Source organism: Pristiophorus japonicus, chromosome 10 (assembly GCF_044704955.1).
Source record: "Pristiophorus japonicus isolate sPriJap1 chromosome 10, sPriJap1.hap1, whole genome shotgun sequence".
Classification (NCBI taxonomy): Eukaryota; Metazoa; Chordata; class Chondrichthyes; family Pristiophoridae; genus Pristiophorus; species Pristiophorus japonicus.
Window position 1 is genome coordinate 54,112,625 of NC_091986.1, and position 24,619 is coordinate 54,137,243.

General features: G+C 44.7%; 1 protein-coding gene across 1 annotated transcript in view; it reads left to right on the plus strand.

Annotated features, from left to right (window-relative positions):
• The window catches only part of myo16 (myosin XVI), a 1,091,439-nt gene that overhangs the window by 455,041 nt on the left and 611,779 nt on the right, over positions 1–24,619 (plus strand). The window contains exons 13-14 of the mRNA XM_070891428.1: positions 214–319; positions 12,467–12,584. Coding sequence (XP_070747529.1) covers positions 214–319; positions 12,467–12,584 — 224 coding nt within the window. The remainder of the gene's footprint in view (positions 1–213; positions 320–12,466; positions 12,585–24,619) is intronic.

Consider the following 24,619-nt stretch of genomic DNA (forward strand, 5'->3'; position numbering starts at 1 on the left):
ATTGTGATTTTGAAAGATATGTCTGTGCTGCTGAAAGAGTTAAATTCCAAGTGCAGACTGAAGCTACTGAATATGGAATAAAATTGACAAGCTCCCCTATCATCTGTATTGAGCTGCGCTTTATTTAAACCTCTGTGTAGTTTGTTCTCTATCATCTAGCGCTTTTGCTGAGTTATTAAGAGGGATTAGGTTGTGTTGTCTTTTCTTTTGCAGTGGTGAAAGTGGATCAGGGAAGACGGAGGCCTGCAAACACATTGTAAAGCATCTAGCAGGCAGAGTTGTAACCACTGAGTGTATGCTTGAAGCGAAGATTAACCACGTAAGTAGCAAAGAATAATCAGTCGCATGGCGAAAGGTTCTTGAGATCCAGTGCAGTATTAGGGTTAAGAACATAAAAATTTGGAGCGGGAGTAGGCCATATGACCATTCAAGCCTGCCCCGCCATTTAATATGATAATGGCTGATCCACTTTCCTGCCCTATCCCCATATTCCTTAAATCTTCGAAGTCCAAAAATCTATCTATCTTATCCTGAGACTATGGGGAGAAATTCAGTATCGCCCCGTTTGGGGGTGGTAACAGTCGGGATGCATAAGACTCAGCGCCAAGTGCTGAAGTCTCGCCCCTCTCGAGAAATTCGGATTGCACCCCTCGGAAGGAAGTGGAGCACTCAATCAAGCGATTCACTTCCTTCCTGGGGCGCTGCTGCATCCGAGGGGCGCCTCCCTCAATTAAAGGGAAGGGCCCACACTGCCGACTCTGCAAAAAAAAAAGGGACCTACCTGGACCACCATGGAGCAGGGATGCCACACGACAAACCCGGCACTCAAGTAGAGTGTCAGAATAAGTGATTGCAGCCACAACCCTGCGAAGCAACCGCATCAGGTGTGACAACCACAAAGTAAGTTTTTTTAAAATTTCCATCTACCGCCTCATCTTTACCTTTTGCCCCCGTAGCGGCCAGCCAGCCGACACGCGTCCCCTGCAGCTGTCGGTGTTATTTACCGGTGTGCCACATGGGGTGATCGGCGACGAGGCGCTAATGGGACGATGTCTGCATGGATGATGTCACGATTTTGGTGTAAACGCCGTACTGCCACCACTAAACACTCGCCCAGTATGGCGGGAGTCGTTAACTGGGGTGCACTTAGTTGTTAACTCATTTGCAGCCCGAAGTTAGGCGCAAAGGAGCCCAATTTCACGTCCTGAGCCTCCTAGTTCTAGACTCTCCAGCCAGGGGAAACAATCTCTCATCATCTACCCTATCAATCCCCCTCAGAATCTTGTATGTTTCAATGCTATCACCTCTCATTCTTCTAAACTCCAGAGAGGCCCAACCTGCTTAATCTCTCCTCATAGGACAACCCTCTCATCCCAATGATCAATCTAGTGAACCTTCATTGCACTGCCTCTAAGGCAAATATGCCCTTCCTCAGATAAGGAAACCAAGTTGTGCATAGATCACCAAGTGTGGTCTCATCAAAGCCCTGTATAATTGTAATAAGACTTTTTTACTCTTGTATTTCAACACTCTTGCAATAAAGGCCAACATGCCATTTGCCTTCCTAATTGCTTGTTGTACATGCATGCTAACTTCCTGTGTTTCTTGTACTAGGACACTCAAATCTCTCTGAACACCAACATTTAATAGTTTCTCACCATTTAAAAAATATTCGGCTAGAAATTGATTTGCGCCCCGTAAAATAACGCGCTCCACTTCTTTTCTGGGTTGGTAGTGCGGCTGAGGGGTTGGGAGAGGGATGCAGGGCTATGCACTAGGCTGCTTAGCGCTGCCACATAGGAGGGGCTATTCCCTTCAATAAAGGGGAGGCCCCAAGCTCCAAACTCTGTCAGAAGAACCAGACCTTCCTGGACCCCGGGAGCAGCCCGGCACTCAAGCAGAGAGCCTTTTCAAGAACTAACAGAGACAGTTTTATATCCTCTCCTTATCAGCTAAAACACTGTCTGATTGGAATTGCTTTCACTAATTAAACATTGCTGACAGAAACTCACTTAAAAGCTAAAGTTAACAGAAAGAATTTACTGTTTTTTTACATGTCAGTGTGGAGGAGCTTCCCTCACATCGTGGTACAAGGGCAGGCCGGAGATTTTTAATGAAGATCAGGGGAATGCCGAGGATGGGGAGATAAACTTAAACTTAAATTGGCAACAACAATGCTAAATGTTACTTACTGATATAGAAAAGAAAAAAGAAAAGCTACTTACAATTTCTATATCAGTAAGTAACATTTAGCATTGTTGTTGCCAATTCAAGTTTATCTAAGGGTTAAGTCATGGCAGGACAGCTCAGACACATGTTATGCTCCTGTACCATGTGGGAAGTCAGGGACGTTTCCATGTCCCTGACGACTATGTGTGCAGGAAGTGTATCCGCCTGCAGCTCCTGACGGAATGCATTGCGGAACTGGAGCTGTGGGTGGATTCACTCTGGAGCATGCACGATGCTGAGAATGATGTGAATAGCACAAAGTGAGTTGGTCTTACTGCAGGTAAAGGGTCCACAGCCAGACAGGAAGAGCAGTGCAAGGAAGGTAGTGCAGGGATCCCCTGCGGTCATCCCCCTGCAACACAGATACACCGCTTTGAGTACTGTTGAGGGGGATGACTCATCAGGGGGGAGCAGCAGCAGCCAAGTTCATGGCACCGTGGGTGGCTCTGCTGCACAGGAGGGCAGGAAAAAGAGTGGGAGAGCTATAGTGATAGGGTTTTCAATTGTAAGGGGAATAGATAGGCGTTTCTGCGGCCACAACCGAGACTCCAGGATGGTATGTTGCCTCCCTGGTGCAAGGGTCAAGGATGTCTCGGAGTGGGTGCAGGACATTCTGAAAAGGGACGGTGAACAGCCAGTTGTCGTGGTGCATATAGGTACCAACGATATAGGTAAAAAATGGGATGAGGTCCTACGAGATGAATTTTGGGAGCTAGGAGTTAAATTAAAAAATAGGACCTCCAAAAGTAGTAATCTTAGGATTGCTACCAGTGCCATGTGCTGGTCAGAGTAGGAATCGCAGGATAGCTCAGATGAATACGTGGCTTGAGCAGTGGTGCGAAAGAGAGGGTTTCAAATTCCTGGGACATTGGAACCGGTTCTGGGGGAGGTGGGACCAGTACAAACCGGACGGTCTGCACCTGGGCAGGACCGGAACCAATGTCCTAGGGGGACTGTTTGCTAGTGCTGTTGGGGAGGAGTTAAACGAATATGGCAGGGGGATGGGAACCTATGCAGGGAGACAGAGGGAAATAAAATGGAGTCTGAAGCAAAAGATAGAAAGAAGAATAGTAAAAGTGGAGGGCAGAGAAACCCAAGGCAAAAAACAAAAAGGGCCACATTACAGGGGAAAAGTATGTTAAAAAGCCAAGCCTGAAGGCTTTGTGCCTCAATGCGAGGAGTATTCAGAATAAGGTGGACGAATTAACTGCGCAGATAGCAGTTAACGGATATGATATAATTGGCATCACGGAAACATGGCTTCAGGGTGACAAAGGCTGGGAACTCAACATCCAAGTGTATTCAGCATTTAGAAAGGATAGACAGAAAGGAAAAGGAGGCATTGTGGCGTTGCTGGTTAAACAGGAAATTAATGCAATAGTAAGGAGGGACATTAGCCTGGATGACGTGGAATCGGTATGGGTGGAGCTGCGTAATACCAAAGAGCACAAAAAGCTAGTGCGGGTTGTGTACAGACCAACAAACAGTAGTAGTGAGGTTGGGGACAGCATCAAACAAGAAATAAGGGATGGGTGCAATAAAGGTACAGCAGTTATCATGGACGACTTTAATCTACATATTGATTGGGCTAACCAAACTGGTAGCAATGCAGTGGAGGAGGATTTCCTGGGGTGTATTAGGGATGGTTTTCTAGACCATTATGTTGAGGAACCAACTAGAGAGCTGGCCATCCTAGACTGGGTGATGTGTAATGAGAAGGGGCTAATTAGCAATCTTGTTGTGCGAGGCCCCTTGGGGAAGAGTGACCATAATATGGTAGAATTGTTTATTAAGATGGAGAGTGACACAGTTAATTCAGAAACTAGGGTCCTGAACTTAAGGAAAGGTAACTTCGACGGTATGAGGCGTGAATTGGCTAGAATAGACTGGCAAAGGATACTTAAAGCGTTGACGGTGGATAGGCAATGGCAAACATTTAAAGATCACATGGATGAATTTCAGCAATTGTATATCCCTGTCTGGAGTAAAAATAAAACGGGGAAGGTGGCTCAACCGTGTCTAAAACGGGAAATTAAGGAGAGTGTTAAATCCAAGGAAGAGGCATATAAATTGGCCAAAAAAGCAGCAAACCTGAGGACTGGGAGAAATTTAGAATTCAACAGAGGAAAACTAAGGGTTTAATTAAGAGGGGGAAAATAGAATATGAGAGGAATCTTGCAGGGAACATAAAAACTGATTGCAAAAGCTTCTATAAATATGTGAAGAGAAAAAGATTAGTGAAGACAAACGTAGGTTCCCTTGCAGTCAGATTCAGGTGAATTTATAATGGGGAACAAAGAAATGGCAGACCAATTGAACAAATACTTTGGTTCTGTCTTCACGAAGGAAGACACAAATAACCTTCCGATTGTACTAGGGGACAGGGGGTCTAGTGAGAAGGAGGATCTGAAGGATATCCTTATTAGGAGGGAAATTATGTTAGGGAAATTGATGGGATTGAAGGCCGATAAATCCCCGGGGCCTTATAGTCTGAATCCCAGAGTACTTAAGGAAGTGGCCCTAGAAATAGTGGATCATTTTCCAACTGTCTATCGACTCTGAATCAGTTTCTTTGGACTGGAGGGTAGCTAATGTAACACCATTTTTGGAAAAAGGAGGGAGAAAGAAAACGGGCAATTATCGACCGGTTAGCCTGACATCAGTAGTGGGGAAAATGTTGGATTAAATCATTAAGGATGAAATAGTAGCGCATTTGGAAAGCAGTGACAGGATCGGACCAAGTCAGCATGGATTTATGAAAGGGAAATCATGCTTGACGAATCTTCTGGAATTTTTTGAGGATGTAACTAGCAGAGTGGACAAGGGAGAACGAGTGGATGTGGTGTATTTGGACTTTCAAAAGGCTTTTGACAAGGTCCCGCACAAGAGATTGGTGTGCAAAATCAAAGCGCATGGTATTGGGGGTAATGTACTGACATGGATAGAGAACTGGTTGGCAGACAGGAAGCAGAGAGTCGGGATAAACGGGTCCTTTTCAGAATGGCAGGCAGTGACTAGTGGAGTGCCGCAGGGCTCAGCGCTGGGACCCCAGCTATTTACAATATACATTACTGATTTAGATGAAGGAATTGAGTGTAATATCTCCAAGTTTGCGGATGACACTAAACTGGGTGGCGGTGTGAGCTGTGAAGAGGACGCTAAGAGGCTGCAGGGTGACTTGGACAGTTTAGGTGAGTGGGCAAATGCATGGCAGATGCAGTATAATGTGGATAAATGTGAGGTTATCCATTTTGGGGGCAAAAACACAAAGGCAGAATATTATCTGGATGGCGGCAGATTAGGAAAAGAGGAGGTGCAATGAGACCTGGGTGTCATAGTTCATCAGTCACTGAAAGTGAGCATGCAGGTACAGCAGGCGGTGAATAAGGCAAATGGTATGTTGGCCTTCAAAGCTAGGGGATTTGAGTAATGAAGCAGGGAAGTCTTACTGCAGTTGTACAGGGCCTTAGTGATGCCTCGCCTGGAATATTGTGTACAGTTTTGGTCTCTTAATCTGAGGAAGGACGTTCTTGCTATTGAGGGAGTACAGTGAAGGTTCACAAGACTGATTCCCGGGATGGCAGAACTGACGTATGAGGAGAGACTGAATCGACTAGGCTTATATTCACTGGAGTTTAGAAGGATGAGAGCGGATCTCATAGAAACGTATAAGATTCTGACGGGACTGGACATGTTAGATGCGGGAAGAATGTTCCCGATGTTGGGGAAATCCAGAACCAGGGGACATAGTCTTAGGATAAGGGGTAAGCCATTTAGGACTTAGATGAGGAGAAACTTCTTCACTCAGAGTTGTTAACCTGTGGAATTCCCTGCCGCAGAGAGTTGTTTATGCCAGTTCATTGGATATATTCAAGAGGGAGTTAGATATGGCCCTTACGGCTAAGGGGATCAAGGAGTATGGAGAGAAAGCAGGAAAGTGGTACTGAGGGAATGATCAGCCATGATCTTATTGAATGGCGGTGTAGGCTCGAAGGGCCGAATGGCCTACTCCTGCACCTATTTTCTATGTTTCTATGACCCAAGGACTCATAAGTTGTCATTGGAGTTCCTGCTCCTCCTGGCCCACATGTACTTCAAAGACAGGCAAAGTTTTAAAACTTACCTGGGCCTCTTTTGGCCATTCGGCTCTTCCCGCCATGTTGCTGCTTCTCGGCGCTCGACAGCGCGTGACTCCCCTTGCGTGGACATTAAAATTACTGAGTGCTTTCTCATGGCAAAGCACTTCACATGATGAATTACTATTTTGAAGTTCACTTACTGCTGGCTATTTGTCACCAGCAACATACCATAGAGAGCCAAGAGATGAATGACCAGCTTATCTGTTATGGTGGTGTTGGTTGAGGGAGATGAATGACCAGCTAATCTGTTATGGTGGTGTTGGTTGAGGGAGATGAATGACCAGCTAATCTGTTATGGTGGTGTTGGTTGAGGGAGATGAATGACCAGCTAATCTGTTATGGTGGTGTTGGTTGAGGGAGATGAATGACCAGCTAATCTGTTATGGTGGTGTTGGTTGAGGGAGATGAATGACCAGCTAATCTGTTATGGTGGTGTTGGTTGAGGCCAGCACAGCAGCAGAACTCCCGGCCCTTTTTCAAATAGTGCTGTACTACATGCACCTGAATGGATAGTCAGGGCCTTGGTTTAATGGGGTAAATTTGAACAACTTCTTGAGCTGCTAACGGAGCCTCACATGTAGCCAGCACCTATTGGAAAATTGCAAGTACACTGCCCATGATTTTTTAATCAGTGAAATCAATGGACAGAAAATCACGTGATCTTCTGATACACATTGACTGCATGCAAGGCTCTGGCAGTGGTACAGAATCTCACAAAATTTACCCTAATGCTTCATCTGGGACAGAACCTCAAACAATGCAGCACTCCCTCAGTACTACATTGCAGCATAGTCTTAAATTATGCACTCACATCCTGGTAGAGGAATTAAACTTACAAATTACTGGCTTTGGAAGGAAGAAGTATACCAAGCTGACATGCATGAGAGATAGCTGGGCTGATCTAACTAGAGAAAGTCCACAAAGTTCACCAATTACAGAAGATGTACACAGATTTAATGTAGTATTTTTTCAATGGCTAGGTAGGTAACCAAGCAGAAAAATCCAATGTTCAGTTGATTTGATTATGCTCATCTCAGTTAGGATGACAGTTGGAGTGTTGCAATTGGGCTCAGTGCCTTTGGTCTCGTGAGATTAAAATTGACTTGGCTCTCAAACATAGACACTCTTTAAAGACTCCTCCCCCTCTCCTCACGCTTCAAAGTCTGTATGGGTTTTAAATGAGGGCAAGATTGGTTGAGCTAATCACCTAATCACACCTAATCATCTAATCACACGCATTATCCAGGCTTAGGTGAACAGTGGCTACTTGGCATATTCAGAGGGTTGGTGACACCCACGGAAAAATGCCTCAGCAGTAGTCAGCATCTTCAGGAGAAAAAGGGGGACATAGAAACATAGAAAATAGGTGCAGGAGTAGGCCATTCGGCCCTTCGAGTCTGCACCACCATTTCAATATGATCATGGCTGATCATGCAACTTCAGTACCCCACTCCTGCTTTATCTCCATACCCCTTGATCCCTTTAGCATTAAGGGTCACATCTAACTCCCTTTTGAATATATCGAACGAATTGGCCTCAACAACTTTCTGTGGTAGAGAATTCCACAGGTTCACAATTCTCTGAGTGAAGACGTTTCTCCTCATCTCGGTCCTAAATGGCATACCCCTTATCCTTAGACTGTGACCCCTGGTTTTGGATTTCCCCAACATCGGGAACATTTTTCCTCCATCTAATCTGTCCAATCCCATCAGAATTTTATATGTTTCTATGAGATCCCCTCTCATTCTTTAAATTCCAGTGAATATAAGCCTAGTCAATCCAGTCTTTCTTCATATGTCAGTCCTGCCATCCCGGGAATCAGTCTGGTGAACCTTCGCTGCACTCCCTCAATAGCAAGAATGTCCTTCCTCAGATTAGGAGACCAAAACTGTACACAATATTTAAGGTGTGGCCACACCAAGGCCCTGTACAATTGCAGTAAGACCTTCCTGCACCTATACTCAAATCCTCTCGCTATGAAGCCAACAAGCCATTTGCCGCCTTCATCGCCTGCTGAACCTGCATGCCAACTTTCAATGACTGATGTATCATGACACCCAGGTCTCGTTGCACCTCCCCTTTTCCAAATCTGTGACCATTCAGATAATATTCTGCCTTCCTGTTTTTGCCACCAAAGTTGATAACTTCACATTTACCTACATTATACTGCATCTGCCATGCATTTGCCCACTAACCCAACCTGTCCAAGTCACCCTGCAGCCTCTTAGCATACTCTTCACAGCTCACACCGCCACCCAGCTTAGTGTTATCTGCAAATTTGGAGATATTACATTCAATTCCTTCATCTAAATCATTAATGTATATTGTAAATACCTGGGGTCCCAGCACTGAACCTTGCGCTACCTCACTAGCCACTGCCTGCCATTCTGAAAAGGACCCATTTATCCCTGTTCTTTGCTTCCTGTCTGCCAACCAGTTCTCTACACACGTCAATACATTGCCCCCAATACCATGTGCTTTAATTTTGCACAGTAATCTCTTGTGTGGGACCTTGTCAAAAGCCTTTTGAAAGTCCAAATATACCACATCCATTGGTTGACCCTTGTCCACTCTACTAGTTACAACCTCAAAAAATTCTAGAAGATTTGTCAAACATGATTTCCCTTTCATAAATCCATGCTGACTTGGACCGATCCTGTCACTGCTTTCCAAATGCGCTGCGACCACATCTTTAATAATTGATTCCAACATTTTCCCCACCACCGATGTTAGGCTAACTGGTCTATAATTCCCTGTTTTCTCTCTCTCACCTTTTTTAAATAGTGGGGTTACATTAGCTACCCAGCAATCCATAGGAACTGATCCATAGTCTATAGAATGTTGGAAAATGAGCACCAATGCATCCATTATTTCTCGGGCCACTTCCTTCAGTACTCTGGGATTCAGACTACCAGGCCCTGGGGATTTATCGGCCTTCAATCACATCAATTTCCCTAACACAATTTCCTGACTAATAAGGATATCCTTTAGTTGCTCCTTCTCACTAGACCCTCGGTCCCCTAGTATTTTTGGGAGGTTACTCGTGTCTTCCTTCGTGAAGACAGAACCAAAGTATTTGTTCAATTGGTCTGCCATTTCCTTGTTTCCCATTATGAGTTTAGCTGATTCTGACTGCAAGGGACCTACATTAGTCTTCACTAATCTTTTTCTCTTCACATATCTATAGAAGCTTTTGCAGTTAGTTTTTATGTTCCCTGCAAGCTTACTCTTGTATTCTATTTTTCCCCTCCTAATTAAACCCTTATTCTTCCTCTGCTGGATTCTAAATTTCTCCCAGTCCTCAGGTTTGCTGCTTTTTCTGGCAAATTTATATGCCTCTTCCTTGGATTTAACACTATCCCTAATTTCCCTTGTTAGCCACGGTTGAGCCACCTTCCCCTTTTTATTTTTATGCCAGACAGGGATGTACAATTGTTGTAGTTCATCAATGTGATCTTTAAATGTCTGCCATTGCCTATCCACCGTTAGCCCTTTAAGTATCATTCGCCAGTCTATCCTAGCCAATTCACGTCTCGTACCATCGAAGTTACCTTTCTTTAAGTTCAGGACCATAGTCTCTGAATTAACTGTGTCACTCTCCAATGAAGAATTCTGCCATATTATGGTCACTTTTCCCCAAGAGGCCTCGCATGACCACATTGCTAGTTAATCCTCTCTCATTACATAAGACCCAGTCTAGGATGGCCTGCTCTCTAGTTGGTTCTTCGACATATTGGTCTAGAAAACCATCCCTTATACACTCCAGGAAATTCTCCTCCACAGTACTGCTACCAGTTTGGTTAGCCCAATCAATACGTAGATTAAAGTCACCCATGATAACTGCTGTACCCTTATTGCACGCGTCTCTAATAAAGAATGATTAAGTGCAAACACAAGTGTTACTAAAGAAAACATGGACTATTGTCTTTTGAGAATGAAGCACACATATGAACAGAGACAAAAGTGGATCAATTTATTTAGACAACTTCTCGGAAGATTCTTTTAAATTGAGGAATGAATGTGAAGGGTCAAAGCCTATAGTGCAAGGTAAAAAGAAAGGACAAAAGGAGGTCAATTAGCAAATAGAAATCAGACCACATCTGGAACGCTGTGTTCAGTTCCGGGCAGCGCATCATGGGTAGGATATATTAGCATGAAGGGGGTGCAAAACAGATTCATCAGAATGATACCAGAACTAAAAGGGTTAAATTATGAGGAGCAGTTGCATAAACATGTCTTGTAATATCTTGAGTATAGATGTGGTTAAAATGATAAGTAAGGGTATCAAACTATATGGAGGAAAGGCGAATAAATATGGTTGAGGTACAGATCAGCAATAATCTAATTGAATGGTGCAAACAAAACAATTCAGTAGAAGCTCCATTTTTCCGAAAATAAAATACAGCTGCACAATGAAAGCTCTGTCTGAAAGGAAACTTCCTAATTTAGATAAGCTGCCAGTTAAATCAGTGCATTTGATCCAATGCATCCGACACCCTTCGTTATAACGGTTTTCAATATTGTTTAAAGATCTGCTTTCATCTCATTCCCTGCCCTATCAATCAGTGTTTTCCTTTCTGAGAATTAGATCAATTTCCACCTTTTCCAAGGCCATCATGAGGCACTAACCTCAGCATTTGCCTCAAGCATTTCAAAAGTGATATCCTTCTAATAATTTTTGTGAGATTGGCATGGTCAGTAACTAAGATAACAAGATTGATTTGGATAAAGAATGACACACAATCTCATATTTCCATAGTACCCTAACTGCCATCATCTCTTTCCATCACCTGTTTCTAAAATGAGTCTGCTGTCCTCCTCTCTGTTGATCCCATTCCAGTTGTTGACCCCGTGTAAGGAATTAATTTCCAACATCTGTCTTAAATTTGGTCCTTGCAACCCTGAACCAGTGCCCTCATGTCCTGCTCTCCTAGCTTATCTAAAAGTATTGTTTCTGTATTACTTTCTCTATCCCATTCCGAATCTCTTATTACTGGTCAACTAATGTATTGTGTTTTGTGTGTGGTTAAAAGAGAATTACATTTATTTTTGCTTGACGGTGATGTCTGCTCTTCAGAGTGTCATTTCCTCTGGTACTGCTCCAGTGACAGCAGTAACAGGTGATAGAGGACATTATTTACATTCCCACATGTTTTTATTTTATAAACTCTTTAAATGTGTGATTCTATCATGAATCCAAAGATAATTACATCCACATATAAAACGTTTATTAATTATTAAAATGAACCAGAGCTATTCTAAAACTCTTCAGGTTAAGAAATATAATTAGTATTTTTATTCTGTGTATTGAAACTGAAAAAATTATTGTGGGTAAGAATAGATTCATTCAAACAAACTGAAATAAGTTTTCATGTTAGGCACTCAATAACAAGGAATGTAGAGCTGGATTTTCGCTGTGTTGCTGTCTCTGTTCGTGCCCCGGAGGGATATTAATGGAGGAGGCAATGGTTTCCAGGCGACCGGCGAGCTTCTGCCACCCCACCGGAAATTAATTGCCGGTTTTGTGGGAACGCAGAGCAGCACTGCCTGGGAATGTCGAGCCGGATTGCAATGCCGCCAGTTTCGACTGCGCTTTGAAATTTGTTGTGCGCTGAACCTATAGCACCCCGTAGCATGCCGTGGTGGGAGTGCCTGGAAGACCAGGCAGTCAGAGCTGTCCTGGCGGTGGTTAGTGATGGTATTGGTGAATGAGGTATGTTTGATTGTTTTGTTTTATTTTTGCGGCGTAGCTTATTGTGGGATATTTAAGGTACTGGGAATGTTTGTTGTGTTTTTAGGTGCAATTTTTTTTTGCCACAGAATCCTCTCTTAGGGCACTCCGAGGCCGGCTATTTAGCAACGGATTTTCAGTTGCTCAGTTGGCCTTGTACCCGAAAAGAGGTATGTAGCGCTCTGCCCCACATTCAGGGCCCAGCTGGTGAATTTTGCTGACTGAGGCGCAAATTGGTCCCAGGCACAATCTTTACTGCCCTGCCGCCATTACCACCCCGAAATGAGCAGAACTGAAAATCCAGCCCATAAAGTTTACTTGGCAGTTCTAGTGTTATTTCATGTATTGATGAGCATTTTCCTTTTAGGTCAGCTGTGTGCTGGAATCTTTCAGCCATGCAAAAACGACACTAAATGAATCTTCCAGTCGGTATATAAAGTACCTGGGATTACAGTTCAGTGAAAACAAAAGGACTTTAATTGGAGGTAAGGCTTTTTCTGAAACCACTTATCTTTAGGGATTTTACCAAATATCCCTCCTGGAGCAGATATTCCCCCATCGGGAGTGCAGGTCAGAAATTTGAGGGCATGTTCGTCATTATTTTCTGATCATGCATAATTTCCGGGTTTTTGATTATTTCTAAATAGCTTGTCCAAATTAGTACCAGCCAGCAGTGAACATTCAAAATTTGCTTAGCATTATGATTTGAATTCAGCCTCAGAAATGTGGGACCCCACTATACAGAGTATTGATTCCCAATGCTATATCGGCACAAGAGGCTTTGCTGGAGAATGAGACTATAAGTTGTGATTATATTCTTACGACATCACTAACACAGCGCACACAAGATGGCTCTGCCACATGATCCTTTAATATTTACATCAGTAGTTGCAGTACATTAGTAGTCCACTAGGTGGAGCAGTAGTCCAGTAAAGGAAGCTATTTTACACTTCTCCCTCCTTATTGAAGAAGTAATCCAAAACATTTATCATCATACATAACTTGTATGGTTATACACAACAAAAGATATGGACTTATTTTGCCATATTTACAAATTAAACTTAACCACTGGTTTTCTGTTTAGAAGAGGATACCTTCGCTCTCGAACAGAACTTTTCAAACTTGGTGTCGAATTACGAATCATTCTAGGCTGAGCCTCAGGAGAGTTTTTCTCCAAGGGCAACCCTTGATCTACATTTTGACTCTCTACAACTTCAGACTGATGGTCTGCCTGACTCAGACTCAAACTTAAATTCTGACTTTCTCTTGGATTTGTTTCGAGTACATCTGTTGTAAGATTTGCTACTGGTACTCTGCTTTTAACAAGACTAACTGACTCATCAAAAACTCCTTCCTCATCTGCAGCTAAAATATTGTGAACAAACCTAAACTTTCCATGATTAAACATCTTGACCAAATATGTGCGAGGACATCATATCTTCACTATTCTTCCTGGTAACCACTTTAACCATTAATGGTGATGGTTCTTCACTCGAACCTTCTGATTCAACTTGACACCTCTCTCTTATTCTACCTTTATCATGATTCTCTTTCTGTCTTAATGGGTTTTTTTCGACTGACTGTGCCAAGTTTGGCTTTAACAACGGGAACCTTGTTCGTGGTTGCCATTTGAGAAATAACTCTGCTGGTGTTCTACCAGTAGTTGTATGAGGATGATTACAATAAGTAATTAGAACATTAGCTAGTTTATGGTCCAACGACAACTGCCATTTCCTTGGATTTGGATCCAACGTTTGCTTGGTGAGGGCATGTTTTACAATTTAAACTGTGTGCTCTGCTGCGCCATTTGAAGCATGATGGTATGGTGGAACCTTGGTATATTTCACAACATTTCTGCTCATGAACTGTGCAAATTCTTCTGAACAAAATTATGGCCCATTATCTGACACAATTTCCTCTGGGAGGCAATATGAAGAAAATAATCTTTGCAAATTGTCCAGTGTTTTACTTATTGTTATTTTCCACATCGGAAACACATCTACCCACTTCGAATGACTATCAATCACAATGAACAATTGCTATCCTTCTAGCTGAGCAAAATCTACAAGTAACCTTTGTCACACCCTGGGAAGCCATTTCCATGGCTGTAATGGTACTGATGGTGGTATCTTGCTTACCGATTGACATGTTGTACACTGACTGATGATGTACTCGATATCTTTATCTAAACCTGGGCACCTTAAGTAACTGCATGCAAAACTCTTAGTCAAGTACATTCCCAGGTTCTGGTCATGAAGATCTCCTAATAATTTGGACCTGAACTTATTTGGGATAACTCATCTTGCACCCCACATGATACAATCTTTATCCATTGATAATTAATTCGTACAACCGAAGTACGGATGAATATCTTCCTCTAATACATGGTTTGGCCAGCCAATTGCTATGTAATCAGGTCCCTGGAACATCGTGGTCCGCCCCGACCTGTGTGAGAACACCACCGCAGGTTGGGGCTATAAATAGAGCTGGAGCGCCGGGCCCTGGAACATCATGACGAAGGTGCGGCAAATAAGGGTACAGTGCCCAGAAGAACCAATATGTGAGCGCACTAGGTCCATGCAGCAGAGCAGGTCTCCAGTAGTCCGGGATAATCCTTGCCACTGGACCAAGACTTAGCTCTGTCAAGCCCGTGTGGTGGCTGATGTGCAATGGTTACCGCACGTTAAAAAAAAACTCAATTGGAGTTCAGGACTGGAACATCGGGTCTTTCATTGAAACATCTGTGAACTCTCATGGAAGCAAGTCATCCTCGTTCGAGGGACCGTCTATGATGAATCATAAACCTTTGACATCACTGGGTCACATTTGTTTGCTCTACCAATCTCTTCAGCTGTGACTGGCAGCTCATCAATGTATGAAATATAGAACACTTCTTCCCTATTGGGTGAAACTTATGATGGGGATGGCAACCTGAACATAACATCAGCATTATTGTGATCAGCTGATCGTCTGTACGCAATGTCATCATCATTATCAACATCATAGGCAGTCCCTCAAAATCGAGGAAGACTTGCTTCCACTCTAAAAGTGAGTTCTCAGGTGGCTGTACAGTCCAATATGGGAATTACAGTCTCTGTCACAGGTGGGACAGACAGTGGTTGAAGGAAGGGGTGAGTGGGGAGTCTGGTTTTCCGCATGCTCCTTCTGCTGTCTGTGCTTGATTTCTACATGCTCTCGGTGATAAGACTCGAGGTGCTCAATGCCTTCCCAGATGCTCTTCCTCCACTTAGGGCAGTCTTGGGCCAGGGATTCCCAGGTGCCAGAGGGGATGTTGTACTTTATCAAGGAGGCTTTGAGGGTGTCCTTGAAACCTGGGGCACGCTTGCTGTGTAGAAGTTACGAGTAGAGTGCTTGCTTTGGGATTCTCGTGTCGGGCATGCGGATAATGTGGCCCAACGATGCTGGTCGAGTGAGGTCAGTGCTTTGATGCTGGGGATGCTGGCCTGAGCGAGAATACTGATGTTGGTGCGTCTATCCTCCCAGTGGATTTGGAGGATCTTGCGGAGGCAGCGCTGATGGTATTTCTCCAGTGCTTTGAGGTGTCTACTATATATGGTCCACGTCTGTGAGCCATATAGGAGGGTGGGTATCACTACTGCCCTGTAGACCATTAGCTTGGTGCCAGATTTGAGGTCCTGGTCTTCAAACGCTCTCTTCCTCAGGCGAACGAAGGCTGCGCTGGAACACTGGAGGCGGTGTTGGACCTTGTCATCGATGTCTACCCTTGCAGATAGTAGGCTCCCGAGGTATGGAAAATGGTCCACGTTGTCCAAGGCCGCACCGTGGATTTTGATGACCTGGGGACAGTGCTGTGTGACGGGGTCAAGTTGGTGGAGGACCTTTGTCTTACGGATGTTTAGTGTAAGGTCCATGCTTTCCTACATCTCGGTGAAGATGTTGATGATGGCTTGGAGTTTGGCGTCTGAACGTGCGCAGATGCAAGCGTCGTCCGCGTACTGTAGTTCGATGACAGAGGATGGGGCGACCTTGGATCTAACCTGGAGGCGAATGTTGAACAGGTTCCCATTGGCTCTTTAGTTTAGTTTAGTTCCACTCCAGCAGGGAGCTTGTTGAGAGTGAGATGGAGCATTGCAGCAAGGAAGATCGAGAAACGTGTTGGCGCAATGACGCAGCCCTGCTTGACCCCGGTCCAGACGTGTCATACGTATATGCTGACGATATCAAAGCTTCTCTCTGCACTTGGGCTGCAGTTCAGGTTGGATGGAACTGGACATTTTGGATGGAGGATTGCTGGGGACCTTGGATGGAGGGTCTTATGAGAACATAAGAACATAAGAAATAGGAACAGGAGTAGGCCATATGGACCCTTGAGCCTGCTCCGCCATTCAATATGATCATGGCTGATCTGATCATGGGCTCAGCTCCACTTTCCTGCCTGCTCCCCATAACCCCTTATCCCCTTATCGTTTAAGAAACTGTCTATTTCTGTCTTAAATTTATTCAATGTCCCAGCTTCCACAGCCCTCTCCACAGATTTACAACCTTCTGAGAGAAGAAATTTCTCCTCATTTCTGTTTTACAAGGACGGCCCCTTATTCTAAGATCATGCTCACTAATTCTAGTCTCCCCCATCAGTGGAAACATTCTCTCTGCATCCACCTTGTCAAGCCCCCCCATAATCTTGTATGTTTCGATAAGATCACCTCTCATTCTTCTGGTTTCCAATGAGTAGTGGCCCAACCTACTCAACCTTTCCTCATAAGTCAACCCCCTCATCTCCAGAATCAACCTAGTGAACCTTCTCTGAATTGCCTCCAAAGCAAGTATATCCTTTTGTAAATATGGAAACCAAAACTGCACGCAGTATTCCAGGTGTGGCCTCACCAATACCCTGTATAACTGTAGCAAGACTTCCCTGCTTTTATACTTCATCCCCTTTGCAATAAAGACCAAGATTCCATTGGCCTTCCTGATCACTTGCTGTATCTGCATACTATACTTTTGTGTTTCATGTACAAGTACCTCCAAGTCCAGCTATAATGCAGCATTTTGAAATCTTTCTCCATTAAAAAATAACTTGCTCTTTGATTTTTTTCTGCCAAAGTGCATGAACTCACACTTTCCAACATTATTCTTCATCTGTCAAATTTTTGCCCATGCACTTAGCCTGTCTATGTCCTTTTGCAGATTTTTTGTGTCCTCCACACATTGCTTTTCCTCCAATCTTTGTATTGTCAACAAACTTGGCTACGTTACACTCGGTCCCTTCTTCCAAGTCATTAATATAGATTGTAAATAGTTGGGGCCCAGCACTGATCCCTGCACCCCACTAGTTACCGATTGCCAACCAGAGAATGAACCATTTATTCCAACTCTCTGTTTTCTGTTAGTTAACCAATCCTCTATCCATGCTAATATATTACCCACAACCCCGTTATCTTGTGCAGTAACCTTTTATGTGGCACCTTGTCAAATGCCTTCTGGAAGTCCAAATACACCGCATCCACTGGTTCCCCTTTATCCTGGTTCGTTACATCCTCAAAGAATTCCAGCAAATTTGTCAAACATGACTTCCCCTTCATAAATCCATGCTGACTCTTGCCTGACCAAATTATGCTTTTCCAAATGTCCTGCTACTGCTTCTTTAATAATGGACTCCAACATTTTCCCAACCACAGATGTTAGGCTAACTGGTCTATAGTTTCCTGCTTGTTGTCTGCCTCCTTTTTTAAATAGGGACGTTACATTTGCAGTTTTCCAATCTGCTGGGACCTCCCCAGAATCCAGGGAATTTTGGTAACTTACAATCACTGTTGGGATATTGTTTGTGTCCTCTATCGTAAACACTGATACAAAATATTTTTTCAGAGTTTCTGCCATCTCCATGTTCTCCATTACTAATTCTCCGGTCTCATCCTCTAATGGACCAACATTTACTTTAGCCACTCTTTTCCTTGCTATCTGTTTTTATATTTCGTGCTAGTTTACTTTCATAGTCTATCTTCCCTTTCTTAATCATTATTTTAGTCATTCTTTGGTGGCTTTTAAAAGCTTTCCAATCTTCTGTCCTCCCACTAGTTTTGGCCACTTTGTATGCCCTTGTTTTTAATTGGATACCGTCCTTTATTTATTTAGTTAGCCACGGATGGCTATCTTTTATCTTACACCCTTCCCACCTCACTGGAATATATTTTTCTTGAGAGTTGTGAAATATCACCTTAAATGTATGCCACTGTTCATCAACTGCCCTACACGTTAACCTATTTTCCCAGTCCACTTTAGCTAACTCTGCCCTCATATCTTCATAGTCTCCTTTAAGATCCAACTTTCTCATCCTCCATCTGAATTTGAAATTCAGTCATGCTATGATCACTCATTCCGAAGGGATCCTTTACTCGGAGGTTGTTTATTAATCCTGTCTCATTACACAGGACCAGATCTAAAATAGTCTGCCCCCTGGTTGGTTCCATTATATACTGCTCAAGGGACCCATCCCTTATTCACTCTATGAACTCTTCCTCAAGGCTGCCCTAACCGATTTGATTTGTCCAATAAATATGAAGGTTAAAATCAACCATGATTATCGCTGTTCCCTTTTTACAAGCCCTCACTAATTCCTGGTTTATTCTCCGACCAACAGAGTTGCTACTGTTAGGGGGCCTATAGGCTACACCCACCAGTGACTTTTTCCCCTTATTATGTCTTATCTCCACCCAAACTTTCAATATCCTGATCATTTGAGTCAATTTCGTTTCTCACTATTGCAATGATTCTATCCTTTCTCAATAGAGCTACACCACCTCCTTTTCCTTTCTGTCTGTCCTTCTGGGTTGTCAAACACCCCATAATATTTAATTCCCAGCCCTGGTCACCTTGCAACCACGTCTCTGTGATGTCTATCAGATCATACCCATTTGTATCTATTTGTGCTGTCAACTCATTTATTTTGTTACGAACGCTACGTGCCTTTAGACAAAGTGCCTTTAAATTTGTTTTTTTACCCTTTTTTCCTGCTTATTTCATCTGTCCTTCAAACTCACTTTCTTTACTTTTGCTTTCTAATTCCAGCTTTACTCCCCTCCCTACTGAATCTATTTTCAGGTTCCCATCCCCCTGCCAAGCAAGTTTAAACCATCTTTAACAGCACTCGCAAACCCCCCCGCAAGGATATTGGTCCCGGCTCTGTTAAGATGCAACCCGTCCGGCTTGTACAGGCCCCACCTCCCCCAGAAGCGGTCCCAATGCCTCAGGAAACGAAAGCCCTCCCACTTGCACCATCTCCCCAGCCACGCATTCATCTTCCCTATCCTCCTTTTTCTGTACTCACTAGCTCATGGTACTGGGAATAATCCGGAGATTACTACCTTTGAGGTCCTGCTTTTAATCTCTCTCTTAGCTCCCTAAACTCTGCCCGCAGGACCTCATCCCTCTTTCTACCTATGCCATTGGTCCCGATATGGACCACAACCTCCGGCTGTTCACCCTCTCCACCCAGAATGCCCTGCAGCCGCTCAGTGACATCCTTGACCCTGGCACCAGGGAGGCAACATACTATCCTGGAGTCACGTCTGGGGCCGCAGAAACGCCTGTCTGCTCCCCTGACTATTGAATCTCCTACCACTATATAGGATGTGGCTTGCAGCAAACTGGTCTTGCATCCCTCTGCACTCTGGCACTCGCCTTGAAGTCTTGGATCGGATTGCCTGTTTCGCAGAACACCTTCTTATACTGCTTGATGATGTCATCTTTCAATGCAAATTTCGTTTCTACACAAAAAATCTAATTCCAATCCAGCTTCAGTGATCCCAATTAATTTCTACCTCGCAAGGCAGGCTTGACTTCTGCCACTAGTATGAGAGGCAAGCTCTGAAACCGATTCTTGTATTTCACCGGTATGGTGATACGTCCCATCACAGGGATTTGTTCTCCTGAGTAGCCTCGCATCTCTATCTTCGACTTCTCCAGTGGAAAATCACACAACTTGTCGAGATATAGCGATTCCGGTACTATGCTCACCAGTGTCGATTTCCATGGGTATCCTGGTTCCTGCAACATCTATTTGGATGACGATACATCACGAATCATTGTTAGATACCCTCGTGCTCTTGATGACATACATCTCCAGAACCTCCTTGTCCTGTTGCTTCTCTTCAACGCTATGTAGTGTGTGGCGATTTCTACTTTTAGCCTTGAACATCGGTTTACTTACTATTCAGTCGGCATGCCTTCGCAAGATGCCCAAGTAACATTCTTGCAGAAGTAACATTCTGCCTTCATGTATGGACAGTTTGGAGCAATGTGTTGTCCCAGGCACCGACAGCATGACTTCAATTCACTGTTACCTTGGCCAGTTACTGAGCCTTTGGGGCCTAACTGCCTTTTGCTTTTAACCGGCAGGCGATTCACCTCAGTTGTCTGATGACCGGAAATGGCATTAAATTCTTGGGAGTATTGGTCGGTCATATCCATCGACATAGCTTTCTGACAAGCTAAATCAAAAGTCAAGATAGGGGTTGTCAACAACTACCTTCTGATTGCTTTATTTTTCAACCCACAAACAAAGCGGTCACACAATGCTCGGTCCTGAAAGTTTCCAAAATGACAGTGTGAATGGATAGCTTTTTTAAAGCTATTGTGTACTCACTGATACCCTCGTCAATTAATTAAGTCCCTTATTCCAAAATGATAACTGTTATATATGTAAACATTGTAACTGTGTAAGACTTGCCACCGGAGGGTGCAACTATTGGAAGCCCAAGAGTCACCTGCACACCTCGTGCAAGGGAGTATAAAAGGTTGTCTGCCATGCTGCTTAGGCACTCTGGAGTTGTATTAAAGAGACGAAGGTCACATCAGTTTTAGCTCACAGTACTCAGTCTTGTGGAGTTCTTCCATACCTAACACTAACTTTTAGCAATTTTCAGGGGCTGAGGACTGTAGTACTATTCTAACTTGGTTAGAATCTCCATCAGTGGTTTGTCCTTCGGCTCGACCGAAACAAGCAATTTTTTCAGGGTTTCATACACCTTGGTGGGGCTTGCTTCAGTCAAGAAAATAGCCCGTTATGGTTTTCATCAGCGGGAACTTCGATGATACTGTTCGCGGTGAAAAACATTTATAACTGCTCCAAATACGCTCCAAACCCCTCTCGGTCATGATGGAACTCTCCCAGGCGCCCAATTATTCCCATATGCATGGCCACCTGGACTCTCAACGCCAACAGTTCAGCCAAGTGTGCTTGTAATTTAACTTGGATTTTTAGCTGTTCTGCAAAACAAAGAACCTCTCAAAGTCTCTCTTTCGGTTGGCAGGGACATCCGCCAACAAAAATTTCAGCTAGGGCATCCAGAAATCCTAACCTCATCGACAATGTGATATATTCTTATGATATCACTAACACAGCACATGCACAAGATGGCTCATAACAGGAACTGTCATCATGTGACCTTACCACATGTTCCTTTTATTATTTCCATCAGTAGTCCACTAGGGGGAGCTCTATTACATAAGTAACTTTATAAAACATTTATAGGCAAAATTTTGGTTTTGCTGGTACAGCTCTGTTCCTGAAAGTAGCTGAAATAGGGAATAAAACTCAAAGGGGGCGAAATTCCCCAGTGCCCATTTGGGGGTGGTAACGCAGTCGGGGAGGGATTTCCTGTGCCCGGTGCGGAAATCCTGCCCAGCCGCAAAATTTGGGTTATCACCCCTCACAGGAAGTGGAGCGCAATGTTGCGCACACCACTTCCTGTCAGGGTGGTATCCGGGGCGCTATTCATCCTGGATTGGCAGTGCTATGTGACTACTCCATGTAGCACTGATGTGTTTCAATGCCCCTCCCGTTCCGTTAACGGTGAGGGCCGTTTCGCATACTGCAGGGTCTCTGAAGCCTCCACTGGGCCATCAGGGCGGCGTGATACCAAGGCCTCAGCCCAGCAGCAAAATAGAGTGCCAGGCTGTATGTTGTTGGCATGGATCATGCCGCAGAGCCTCAAGACGGGCCGACCGGTGAGTCGGCCAAAACGAGAAAATGGCAGTGCGCGGTGCAATGCACCTCCCCTCTAACTTCCGCCCGTGAGCAGATGTCGACCTGTTCGTGACCCTCGAAGCTGGCACTGGCACCGCTCATGGTAGCCTCGCGGGTTGCTGGCAAATTTCCGCAGCAAGGCGCTAAGCGATTGCTGCACACAGCAATGTGTCATCAGCGGTTGTGCGGCAGGCTGGGGCACTACCAACAGGATGAGGCGCTACTGTGTCAGCATCTCCACTAACTCCCGCGTAATTCTGTGGGAGTCGATAGCAGCACCGCCCGCCCCTCCCCGCCCACTGGGTGAAAACAGGTTTGTATCCGGTTAGCGCCCTCTGGAGGTACTAATGGGGGGCACACAACAGGGGAATTTCACCCCCAAACTATCATCAAGCCAAATTTAAAGTCCTAAACCCATTTCAAATAAGCATCGTACAAGTTTTCTTTTAGCTGCCAGGAACAAAAATGCAAGGACCATGGATAGAACTAACCCTACAACTCTCTCTCTCTCTCTTTCTCTCCTCTCTCCTCTCCCTGTTCACTTTCTCTTCTCTCTCTCTTATCCTCTGTCTCCTCCTCTTTTTGCCGTGCTCCTAATATCACTGGAGGCACCAAAGTCACTTCAAGGCCACAAGGCATTCAGTGCTCCTTCATCAGACCATCTGAAAACAAATGGGCTGCCGGGGGTTCGATGTTCATCTGCTCTCCCTTTCTCAGCCACTTTTTTGTCCAAAACAGGTTGGAATTTGTGATCAGCAGTGAATAAACGGCACCAGCTGTTTATTACATTTGCATTTTCCCATAAACGTTTTGGCCGGAATTTTGTCGGGTCTGTGCGAGCGCAATCTGTTGCGGGTTGTATGGGAAATTTGAAATAAGTTGGAGCAGGTTGGGAACCCGCCTTCGTCCCGCCCCCATGCGCCTTTCCCTCGAGTGCCCTTGCCTGTGCGGCAGTGAACCAAGCGGCAGAGGTGGATAATTTAAATAATTATCAGCTTATTGTCAGACCCTTAAGCGTCTTTATTAGTTTACTTTTCAAATTTCCCTTCATGATCACAGGAATCACGCAGCTCGGGAACCACGTTTGTCAACCTAAGGCGGGAGTTGAGTGGCCATTGATCCAGCTGATTAGTTGACAGCATGAAATATACTATAAATGCTCCCACTTCACACAAGATCATTTCCTCAGGCAGAGGCTGTTGCTGACTGCATTCCCAGCACAGATTTAGCTTTCTACAGGCTGCAAGCTCGTCATCCAGACTTACCTCATTGGTAGAGCCTATCAGATTGCTTCTCTCATCTCCACTTAACCTGCCATCTATACCATTAGCATGGGTGCTGTTTATACTGTTTCATCTTGGTCCTCAGAATTGGACCACGATGAGCCCAACACCAGCAGCACCAAGCAGACCAGCAGGACCAACAATGACACCATCAACCTTCTCAACCACCTGATGCTGCACAGGACAGAGGGCATCAGTGCAGAGCTTCACCACGCCAGAATCGATACCCCCAACACAGGGGATACAGGCAGAGACTGAGCTTCCTCAATGTGACTGAGCAGCAGTGCCAAAGAAGACTCAGGCTATTGCGCCAGGTTGTTGCAGATATTTGCACATTACTCGAACAAGACCTACAGCCCAGAGGAGCAGGTGGACATGCCTTATCATTGGCTATTAAAGTCAGCAGCATCCTCAACTTCTTTGCCCCAGGCACCTTTCTGGGATCTGCAGCAGACATTTGCGGCATTTGTAGTTGGCCGACCACAAATGCATCACACAGGTCACCGATGTCCTGTCTGACATGTCAGCCAATTATATCAACTTTGCCACGAATGAAACCAATGGTACTGAGCGGACGTTCTGCTTTGCCACTCTGGATGGCTTCCCACAGGTGCAGGGCGTCATCGACTGCACACTTGTGGCCATTAGGCATAACCCAGGAGTCTTGTCAACCGCAAGGGCTTCCACTCCCTAATGTGCAGCTGGTCTGCAACCATAGGAAGATCATCATGCATGTTTGTGCTAAATTCGCTGGCAGCTGCCGTGTGGTTCGTCCTAGGCCAGTCCACCCTCCATCAGCTCTTCGTTCCTCCAAACAGACTTTCTGGCGGGCTGCTTGAAGACAATGCACTGAAGATGTGATTCATGATACCCTTGAGGAGACCAAGTACTGAGGCCAAGGAGAGATATTATGAAAGCCACATTTGCACCAGATCTGTCAAGAGCAGACAACAGGATCCCTTCAGCATGCACCAACCAGGGTCTCCAGAATTGTTGAGGTCTGCTGTGCCCTGCACAACATTGCGCAGCCGCGAGGATTTGCAGCGTATGAGAAGCAAGGCACTGAGCACACAGCCTCTTTAAAGGAGGAGGAGGAGGAGCATCAGCTGGGAGACGAGGAGGAGCAGGAGTTGGAGGAACCTGCAGGCCAGATCCCACCAGCACCCAAGCACATTACTGCCCATGGCCTCATCATGACCAGATTTACTTAAATTTATGCATTCCACCC